Below are 11,088 nucleotides of genomic sequence, written 5' to 3'. Positions count from 1 at the left end.
TATTTGGAGCATTAACTTTTTCCTTTCAAGTCAGTGCACATAAGAAGAGTAATCCTCAAAGAGACCACAGCTTCTGGGCCTGACTTTAACACTATTTAAAGAAAGCAAATCTTAGCTAGGGGACATAGCTGTTAACATGGTGATTTGTAAAACCTTACATTTCTAATAAGGTCTGACTGTTTCAAGGAAAACATATTTTGTTTCTAGGTAACATTTCAAGTCCGATTACGAACAAATGCTACAAAATTGATCTGTAACGGGAAATACTGTAATGTCACAAAGCATTATTTAATGCTTAATGCGACTGAAAGCATTAATTGCTAGGAGCCATAGTCTGTCCAAGCACAACATGAAAGCACATTTTGTACCTCTTGTCTCTTACTGTAGGCTTCCAAATGAACTCGAGTGTAACACAAATGTAGCTAGAAAATCTGCAGTACCTGAAGATTTTTTTCACCTGCTTGGATTACTGTGTTGTCCCTTGTTAGCAAGTACGTAAGTGGTAACTGTAACCGCTCAGAAGAACCCATTGGACAGTAGCAAAGTGGTCACTTGTTAGCAGCAAAGCTAAAATATCTTGTGGAGCAAAGCAGCAAATGGCAGACGGGGTTTTCTTCCCCCACGTCTCTCTAGATTTATTTTGCCACCTTTATAATAAAATCTTGGCTTCCTCCAAGAACATGCAATTGAGATTTGGCTCTGTATAGTAGCTCCCACTGAAACACAGGAATGCCACAATGTTCGTTGCTTTGGCTCACCCTGAAGTAGTAAAACCGGCACTGGAAAGACTGTGTCATCAGCACTTGAACTCATGAGATTCACACATCCTTGGGGCTGTTTTCAACATTCCCATTCTCAATTCTGGTCAGTCCTGGGGTTCAGGGCCGGGGACTCATACCCTGGATATAAGGTATCCTGTACCCCATGTGCTTCAGTAACTCTAATAGATTTTTCTCAGATAAAACAGCAAATGGTGTCTCAGTTCCTACACAAGTACATAAAAGAAAATGAAGGTAAAGATTGACTACTTCCTTACATGGAAGGATACTTTTTTAAATTATTTTTTAAATATTTATTTATTTTGCTTGAAAGAGTTACACAGAGAGAAAAGGGAAGGCAGAGAGAGAAGTCTTCCAGCCACAGGTTCACTCCCCAATTGGCCACAATGGCCGGAGCTGCGCCAATCCGAAGCCAGGAGCCAGGAGCTTCCTCCGGGTCTGCCACGCGGGTGTGGGGGCCCAAGGACTTGGGCCAACCTCTACTGCCTTCCCAGGCCATAGCAGAGAGCTGTATAGGAAGTAGAGTAGCCAGGTCTCGAACCAGTGCCCATATGGGATGCCAGCACTGCAAGCGGCGGCTTAACCTGCTAAGTCACAGCACTGGCCCCTCCATATATATTTAAAAGGCATTCCGGGCCAGTGCCACGGCTCACTTGGTCCCGGTTGGGGCGCCGGTTCTGTCCCTGTTGCTCCTCTTCCAGTCCAGCTCTCTGCTGTGGCCTGGGAAGGCAGTGGAGGATGTCCCAAGTGCTTGGGCCCTGCACCCGCATGGGAGACCAGGAGGATGCACCTGGCTTCTGGCTTTGGATTGGCACAGCGTGCTGGCAGCAGCACACTGGCCATAGCAGCCATTTGGGGGGTGAACTAATGGAAAGGAAGACCTTTCTCTCTGTCTCTCTCTCTCTCACTGTCTAACTCTGCCTGTCAAAAAAAAAAAAAAAAAAAAAAGGCATTCTGGAAGCCTACTGGAAAAGATCCTAAGCAGCACGTTTCCCAGATGAGGAAACTGGGGCCTGGAGGGCCCATGGCTTTCCCTGTCATAACAAGGCAGAGGCAGAGCTTAAGCCAGAATCCCTTCCCCTGACTCCTACTTTCTTCTTTAAAGCCTCAACACGTCCATCTGAAGAATGGTGATAGTAACACTCAGCATACAGAACAGTGGTAAGGACCAATGCAGCTAATGATTATAAAGTACCTTTGTAGTCAGCACTGGAAAAATGGCAGTCATCGCATGTGACACCAAGTGTGAGCCTTACTATTTCAGCATCAGATTTACTTTACTAATAGCCAAGCCTAGATTTCAGCTCATGGCATTAGTGACTGACAGAGGTTATAGATTTAACAGAAAGGTGCCAGAAGTTTGTTAGTTCGTTGTTTAGATATAAGAAAGGAAGGTAATTTTATAGTACTAATAAATAAATAAAGAAAGAGGTCGCATGGTAATTAACTGTAAGAAGCTCAGGGCATTGAATGCATTGCATCAGATTAATGATCCAAAACCAAGGGTAGGATGTGCCTGGGCTGGTAAGATACTGGAGATAAACACAGCTGACATAGAGAACATTCCCGATTTGTCTGCAGGTGGTGAATGGGATCATCTCCCCTGGAAACAGGTCTGCTGGGCCTGCAGTGTAGACGGGAGATGCGACACAGTGTTAGTGTACAGGGTGACAGCATGGACGACTCACTTCGGCTGGTGACTTTCACTCTACAAACTCCACTTTCCTCTTCTGCCTCCTTGAGACAATGTGTATAAAGCACTGAGGCAAGCAGGTGTGATCCATGGAGCTAGGTGACTCTGTTATAAAAACATTTAAGGAACTGACAGCCATTGTAAGGAGAAAAATATATACTAAGGAGCCCAAGAACTCGTTGTGAGAGCAATCTGGACTTTATTCCACCACATGAACAGTCCCCTGACTCACGCTGCAGCTGGGATGAGCAGCTTCAGCAGGCCTGTCCTCAAGTCTTCTGGAAGGCCCGCTGGCTTGCTGGTGGCTGGAGTCACAAAGACATGGACTGAAGAACCGGTGGTGCAGGCCAAGGCATCAAACTCTGCCAACTTGGGATGACCGAAGAAAAAGCCATTGCTGAGTTCACGGTGACCTACTGCAGGTGGTTCCTGAGTGGCCTTGGGTGGAAACAGGGCAAGTCTGTAACTCACACTGGAGTGACCCACCTTCTCCACAGCCAAGGCCGCCACCGGGACCTGCGGAAAGCTGATGGGCGTGTGGTAGCTGCATTGGTTGGTCACCATGAACCCCACCAGGGGCGACGTCTGCAGGCAGGTCTTCAGGCCACAGTACCTGAAAGGCAAAATCACACTGTTTCTTTGGTGCCTGTGACTCTGTCGCCCAGCCCACCGGCAGTGCTAGATGTCTGTAGCCTTAATGGGCTCCAATCAAACCCCAGTTCCCTCACTTACAGCCCAGTCACCTTGAGCAAGTCACTTCACTTCCCTGGATGTCCGTTTCTACATTATATTGTTCATAACAGCAGTACTTTCCTCACAGGCTGACAGTGGGAATTAAATGACAAATGTATACCATCTAACGGGTTAACAGCTCCTAGACACGCAAGTTCTTGTTAAACATTTGCTGTTATTAATATAATTATGTCCATCTTGTCCTGGGCACCCATGACAAAATACTGGGTACTTCTGTGTTAAATGAGAGAGAAAATTCATTTATTAGCGATGGTAAGTTATTGCATCTCTTATCTCTGCTACCAATTTTAATCTCTTTAAGGACAGAGGCTGTGTTTTGTTCGTGTTTTTGAATTTGTTGAGTTGAAGTGAGGTGGCACTTGAGATAAGACGTGGAGGTTGAACAGAATTGGAAATAAAGAGCATAGTGAGGAGTTACAGCCCCTCCCCTCCCCTCCACCAAGGAGGTCCTCTTAGCATTTAAACATTTTCCTCCCATTGCCTGCCTGCCTTCTGTACTTGCGGATATTAAGATTGAATGTGAGGATTCACTGTAAGGGAAGCATATGGGTGATACAGGTTTGACAACCAAGCTGCTCCAACACAAACCAGTGGCAAGTGTGTGCTTGGGCAGGGCACCGAGTGTCTTGAGGCCAGCCGCCCTCAGCGCCCATGGTAACACGGGATACATTCATTACAGACACACAGAGCTAGGCAGGGACAAAGGTCAGGTTACCCAACAGTATGGCGTGCATGCTAGCATGCCTTCTCACGTGTTACAGACAAGCACACTCACTTACGGACACGGGGCTTTGAAAGCACAGACTGCCAAATGTTTCCTGTGGGTATCTAGCAGTGGAATTTTTTTTAATTTTATTTATTTTTTTTTGACAGGCAGAGTGGACAGTGAGAGAGAAAGAGAGAGAGAAAGGTCTTCCTTTTCCATTGGTTCACCCTCTAATGGCTGCCGTGGCCAGCGCGCTGCAGCCGGCGCACCGCACTGATCCGAAGCCAGGAGCCAGGTGCTTCTCCTTGTTTCCCATGGGGTGCAGGGCCCAAGGACTTGGGCCATCCTCCACTGCACTCCCGGGCCATAGCAGAGAGCTGGCCTGGAAGAGGGGCAACTGGGACAGAATCCGGCGCCCCGACCGGGACTAGAACCCGGTATGCCGGCGCCGCAAGGTGGAGAATTAGCCTATTGAGCCATGGCGCCTGCCAGCAGTGGAATTCTGATCACTTTTTCCTTCTTTTCACTTATATGCATTTTCCAAAACAAACACAACTTGTCTCTGAAATAAGAAAGGGTGTTCTTTTTAAAATGACCGAACACATACTTCATTTACCAAGCACAGGCCCTGGAGAGATGAGCAGGCCTGGCTGGGAGAGTGGGAAATGGGGCTCCTTTTCTTCAGAGGATGCTGCCTCTGGTGCCCCTGCTCAGGGGCCAACCTCCTGACCGCCGTGAGGGGTCCCTGAGCCCATGCAGACGGCTGGGATAAGAAGCCCACAGACTGGGTGGCTTAGACACAACAGGGATTTCTTTCTTACAGTTCAGGAGCAGGGGAAATCCAAGCTCAAGGCAGCGGCAGCTCAGTGTCCAGCCAGGGCCTGCCCTTGGCTTCTTTGGCGGCCAGCTTTTTGCTATGTCCTCACATCATGGAAGGGGTGAGGGAACACTCTGGGGTCTCTTTGGATAAGGAGCTCGTCTCCATCAGCAGGGCTCTGCTCTCACACCCCCATCACCTCCCAAGGTCCTGCCTGCAGATGCCCTCGCGTGGCAGAGAAGTTCCAAGGTATGAATCTGGGCACACGATCAGCCCAAGGGGGCAACACAGGGAGAGGAGCCTGTCTGTCAGCATGACTCCATGATCCAGTGGGAGTCCAGTTCTCCGGTTTTCATTTCCCACGCCTCACTGTTGCTATTGCTTTTCGATTCTCTGCCTCTGCTGTCTTCCTTCTTTTAGAAAGAGACAGTAAAGACAAAGCGCCTCTTCTCACCAGGAGAGCAATATTTCATGAGCCTCCTGTTTCCTGTGTGAGCCCAGCCCTGATACTTTTAAATAATTGAAATGCAGGTGACCATTTAAACCAAGCCAAGAACTGAGCAGCTGGCATGTATCTGGCCTGTTAAGTGGTTCACATTTTATATTCAGGTTTCAAGACAACAGTCCAGGGCCCAGCAGTGAAGATGCCTGGGTCCCATATTCAAATACCTAGGTTCAAGTCCTGGCTCCAGCTCCCAATTCTAGCTTCCTGACAATGCAGATGCTGGGAGGCAGTGGTGATGGCTCAAGCAGTTGGGTACACTCCCATCTGCTAGTCTGCTCAACCTAATGCCCACAACAGCCAGGACTGGGCCAGGCCAAAGTCAGAAGTTGGGAACCAAATCCAGGTCTCCCTTCTGGTTGCGTTAGAAAGTCCAGCTGCCTCCGTCACTCTTTATTTCTTCCATTTCTCCCTTTTTCTTCTTTTCCTCACGACACACTTACTGTGTACCTACTTCATTTCTAAGCATGTCCTGGGCACAGAGGAGAGAGCAGTGAACATGCCAGACGGTGGTGGCCCCTGCCCACATGTCGCCTTAGTCTACAGAGCAGGCAGCCGCCACATGCAACCCTGATGCAGTGTGATGAATGCAATGGCAGGGAAAGCACAGGTGTTCTGCAAGGCAGGAGCAGATTGGTGGAAGGAATAAGGGAAAACCTGAAAAATGATAGCCCAGCTGACATAGGAGGGAAAGGGAGAAGCTATCCCAGTAAAGAGGAGGAGGAGGAGAAACAGCCTGAGTGAAGGCCCAGAGGCCAGAGGGAGTCAGCCCGTCCCAGCGATAACAGACATCCCGAAGGCTGCGACATGGGCTGCCATGGGAGGCTGGGGGGAACATTTGGATTTTATCCTTGGGCAACAGGAAGCCAATAAATGTATGCAAGAGACAGGCAAGATCAAGTCTGTTCAGTAAAATGAGCTGTGGCTTTGAATGAGCTCCGAGTTCCAATATGAACAACTCCCTGTAAGGAGAACAGGTGGGCAAGGCCTACATTTGCTGAAAGATGACAGGGCTTGAATTAGGGGGTGACAGCAGAAGTGGGAAAACTGGATGCATCCAAGAGAGACTTTACAGGTCTGATGGTAACTTGGAGTGAAACAGAGGAAGGAACCAACGTGATTCCCAGTTTTATGCAACATCCGAATGATTCCAGTCATGGGAAGGGGATGTTGGGGGACATGCTGGGGTTGGGGAGGAAGGGAAGTTTGATAAAAGTCCAGTTAAGGTGCCTGTGAGAGTCTAAGGAGAGATGAGCAGTTGGAATAATGATATCACTAACTAACATCTGTTCAGCCAGGCCTGCCATCAAGCACACAAACTGGATTATCTCTCCAGGAGGCATTTGGACAAATGTACCAGGAGCTCAAAAGACAGGCTGGCGTGGAACATAGGAGTGGAGAGGCTGGATGAGATCTAAATTCAGGGCACTGGCAGGTAATCCAGAAGGCTGGAGCTGTGGGTGGAACACTGTTGGTGTGGTGAGGAGTGGAGAGCTGGAAAGCAACCACCCAGTCTGACTTCAGATAAATTCAGGCTTTCAAAAAAGACTGGGCAGACTGAAATAAAAACCTGTAGAGGTTTGTGTTTGTGGCCTCCAGATAGTGACCTGGGGAAGAGATGAAGATGAAACCAGGGGACAGGGAGCTACCACAAAGGGGAGAAAAGAAGAAGGTTGAACTTGGTGTGGGGTTTCAGCCTTCCTCGATAGTACCTGAATGAGCTCCCAACTGACAACATCTTAGAACGTAACAGCAAGTGATGAAGCCTCTGGCTGTGATGCTGCCTAGGGGTCCCGTGAGGCGAAGGCCTAGCCTCCATGTATTCTTGGCCCTGATTTAGTAAACTGTACACGAAGGTTCAAAGCGTCAGAGTCGATGGCTCAGTGGGGCCCTCCAGTGCAGGGGCTACAGACCCTGGCCTGCAGCGAACTCTCCTGAGGAAGCTTTGAGAGGCGCGGACTCCCAGCATCCTCCTGCTCCTCCCAAATCCATCAGCAAGGGGAGGCCAGGCATCCTGATGGTAGCAAGCTCCCCAGGCATTTCTGGGGCACACAGCTGAGCATGGGAGTTGCTCCTCCAGAGTTACCCTCCCCCTGGTCCTCCTGCACTAAGGAAACAGCCCACAGAGATGAAAGAAGCTGTTCCTGGCCCCGTGGGTAGCAAGAGATGAGACTGACCTACACCCCACTTTTCTCTCCAGCCCCTTCAGCCGCGTCCATTTGCTTCTCCACCCCCAGACTCAGCCCAGCCCAGCCTTGAGGACCAATGCATCTCTGAGACATTCATAGCTCAGGGGAAAATGGGCAATGGCCATGATCTTACACTAACTTTGTACCGAGCTCCAACAGCTGGGCCCAGTCGTGTCTTCCCCATCCCTCCCCCCAAGTTCCCAGCTCCTTCACCATTTCCTCGTTCTGCCCCACCCCTGTGCCAAAGTCCTGGGTGTCTCTGCAGCAGGAGATACCTCTGGGTTGGTGTGGGGACACAGCCCTGCCTCCTCTTGAGGTAGGAGAGAAAGCGCCTGTCACGTGGTAGGAGGCCAGTGGGCGGATGGCACAGGTACCCCTTTCAGAGGCGACGCTATTTTTTCCCCTCCCTATAAATAGCATATATGGGCTATAGCTTGTGGTCAGTTACCTGGCACATTGGGGCAGGATTCTGGCAAGAAGTCCATCCCCACCCTCCCCTCAACCAAGAATAAACACGGGCTTGGCAGCAGGCTCCGCGGCTCAGCCAAGTCCTTAAGGAGCATCAGGCTGGCAGCCGAAGGGCACATCAGGCCTTGGGAGCCTGCACAAGGAGCCAGTGACTGCACATGTTAATAGACTGGGTGTTTTCAGAGAGGGGCACAACAGGTCTTCAAAAAGCTCACGGGAAGTGGGTATAATGAAAAACTATTCATGGATTAAAAAAAAATTGGCACCAAAATAAATTTATCCTTTAATTACATTTTGCATGAGCTTTCTCAAATACCCTTGTACATACTTTAAGAACTAAAGTATGCCACGTGTTCACTCTGTGAGCATGACAGCAGTTGGTCGAATTCTGTGGATTTATTTCCTCTGGAAAATCCTGTCTGGCTGCAAGTTCGTATTCTGTCTCTGCTCTGTTCTGCACCTCTTTTCCTTACATCTTTGGTGCCCTGTGTGAGGAGCGGAGAGGAGGAGGCGGTCTCTGGGTAAGAGCTGTGAACCCCTTCCACTTTTTACTATCTCTGCCCACCCTTACCTTCTCTTTCCTACAATCTCCTCTTTCCCTTCGGACCCAAATGGCCCTGAGAGACGCCTCTCCAGAACACTTTCTCCCTCCTGCTTGCACTTCTCATTTCCCAATGAATTCACAACCAGAGCCTTTGCCCATGCTGGACCTAATTCTCAAGCCATCAGATTGCTAAGAGAGGTCTCTGTTGCCTGAAGTGCACTGGGGTGATGCTCATGACTGGTTCATTCCCCCCTTTTAGGCCATGGGGTGTTCGATCAGTTTCCCTTGCTGGGGGGAGGTGGGGTAAGGCCAGCTGCCACAGCTTAGAACTGGGATGCTAGTGGAAGTATGGGGATTCTCGCTCTCTCCTCTTAGAGGACTCAGAACTTAGATTCTCAGTTGGAGTGATTCTTTCCTGGGGACGCCCTGTGAAAGGACTCTCTAGCCTCAGACCATATTTTGCTTAATCTATGGGTTCCAAATTTTGATTCCCCGCTGTCCTGCCTCTTAAAAAAACTATGAAAGCTGGGCCTGAAGGGAGAGGTAAAGCAGAGGTGATTAATCCAACTCCACATAAAATGTGGCCTCAGTATAAACTGGAAAATGATTCTGATTTGGCATTTTTGTCTCAAAATTCTCTAAGATTCTAATAACGTCACACAGAGAAATGGCAAATGGTCAGAGATCTCTTATGTCCAGGCTTTTTTTCCCCTTTGGGGTCAATGTCCCTCATTCCAAGTTCTCCTTGAGGAAGAAGGCCTGGAACTTCCCCTTAAACTTTCTACCTCCCCAAGCCTGCCTTCTCTCCCTCCACCTGAGAAGCCAGCATCTAAGGAACAGGGCCCTTTGCTCACTCCATCCTTTTCTCTCTCTCTAGCCCTTCCTCCCCTTCCACCCCACCACCAGCAGCAGGGGCAGTTGCTGCTCCTCCAACATCTTCTCCCTGGAGGCCCTCCGCCCGCCCTCATCCCAGCCTCTCTGGGATCCTGGGCCAGCAGACTTGGCATCTGCCCTATTCGCCCCAGGGAGCCCCATCCCCAGCCTCCATCTGGTATTTTCTCTCTTGCAGACCCACCTGATTCCCCTACATCTAAGTCTTTGTCCTCCTCCGAGGTCAACTTTTCCTTATTCCAAGCCCTCGAGCAGGAGAAAGGCTTGGACTCTTTCCCCTGGGAGCAGATAGTGAAAAGGCTGGCAGAATGTTTATCGCTCTGGAAATCCCCCCTCCTGGGACAATCACCCAGGAGCCTTTCTCACATCTTCCTGCCTACCTCATCAGGGTCCATGTAGTGCTTTGCACCCCACCCCCCAACAAGCAGCTCCAGAAAGGGCTCTGCCTGCTGTTCAAATGCAATGAAGCCTGACTCCAACACCCCAACCCCACCCCAACCTACCCTTACCCCTACTCCTGCTCTCTGTCTGGGCATGCTCAGCTCCTACTCTCCTTTTACCTGCACTCCCTCCCATTCTGTCTTCCCTACAAAAAGTCTTCTTTAACTAGCCCCCTCCTCTCCTACTGAAATCAGAGAAGACCCCCTAAAATTTACACTGAAATGTGGCCCCTTAAAGTTCCCTAGAAATGCTAACCCGGGTGCCACATGTACTACCGGAATTTGGGGTGCCATACGATTTCACCACGGGCTTATTACTAAATTCCCAATATTAATAAGCCCAAGAGGGTTCTTGCCTAATATTTAGAGAAAAATTCTAAATATCGGCACAGATAAACGAGGTAGTATGGTACGTTTTTTTTTTTTAACTTTTATTTAATGCATATAAATTTCCAAAGTACGACTTATGGATTACAATGGCTTCCCCCCCATACCGTCCCTCCCACCCACAACCCTCCCCTTTCCCACTCCCTCTCCCCTTCCATTCACATCAAGATTCATTTTTGATTATCTTAATATACAGAAGATCAGCTTAGTATACATCAAGTATGGATTTCAACAGTTTGCTCCCACACAGAAACATAAAGTGAAAAATAATAGATGATTTTTTTTAAAATGATGATGAAATCAGAGCAGACCTATTGTCATGTTTAATCCCAGTGAGAGTCAAGTTGGGAATTGATAATTTCTTTTTTTTTTTTTTTTACAGAGGATCAGTTTAGTATGCATTAAGTAAGGATTTCAACAGTTTGCACCCCCATAGAAACACAAAGTGAAATATATTGTTTGAGTACTCGTTATAGCATTAAATCTCAATGTACAGCACATTAAGGATAGAGATCCTACATGAGGAGTAAGTGCACAGTGACTCCTGTTGTTGACTTTACCAATTGACACTCCTGTCTATGGCATCAGTAATCTCCCTATGCTCCAGTCATGAGTTTCCAAGGCTATGGAAGCCCTCTGAGTTCTCTGACTCTTATCTTGTTTAGACAAGGTCATAGTCAAAGTGGAGGTTCTCTCCTCCCTTCAGAGAAAGGTACCTCCTTCTTTGATGACCTGTTCTTTCCACTGGGATCTCACTCGCAGAGATCTTTTGCCAGAGTGTCTTGGCTTTCCATGCCTGAAATACTCTCACGAGCTTTTCAGCCAGCTCCGAATGCCTTTAGGGCTGATTCTGAGGCCAGAGTGCTATTTAGGACATCTGCCATTCTATGAGTCTGCTGAGTATCTCACTTCCCATGTT

General features: G+C 48.7%; 1 protein-coding gene across 5 annotated transcripts in view; it reads right to left on the bottom strand.

Moving 5' to 3' along the window:
• Positions 1 to 2,648: 2,648 nt before the first annotated feature.
• The window catches only part of LOC100346516 (uncharacterized), a 244,706-nt gene continuing 236,266 nt past the window's right edge, over positions 2,649 to 11,088 (bottom strand). For 4 of the 5 annotated variants that reach the window (XM_051825757.3, XM_051825770.3, XM_089309870.1 and 1 more), the window contains one exon: positions 2,649 to 3,085. In XM_051825757.3, coding sequence (XP_051681717.3) covers positions 2,701 to 3,085 — 385 coding nt within the window. In that variant the 3' untranslated portion in view covers positions 2,649 to 2,700. The remainder of the gene's footprint in view (positions 3,086 to 11,088) is intronic. The other variant, XR_016217949.1, reaches the window with a different exon arrangement.

Source organism: Oryctolagus cuniculus, chromosome 1, assembly GCF_051225735.1.
Source record: "Oryctolagus cuniculus isolate XC-2025 breed Fujian yellow rabbit chromosome 1, ASM5122573v1, whole genome shotgun sequence".
Classification (NCBI taxonomy): Eukaryota; Metazoa; Chordata; class Mammalia; order Lagomorpha; family Leporidae; genus Oryctolagus; species Oryctolagus cuniculus.
Note: the sequence above shows the minus strand (reverse complement) of the source record. Positions and strands in the feature narration are given on the sequence as shown.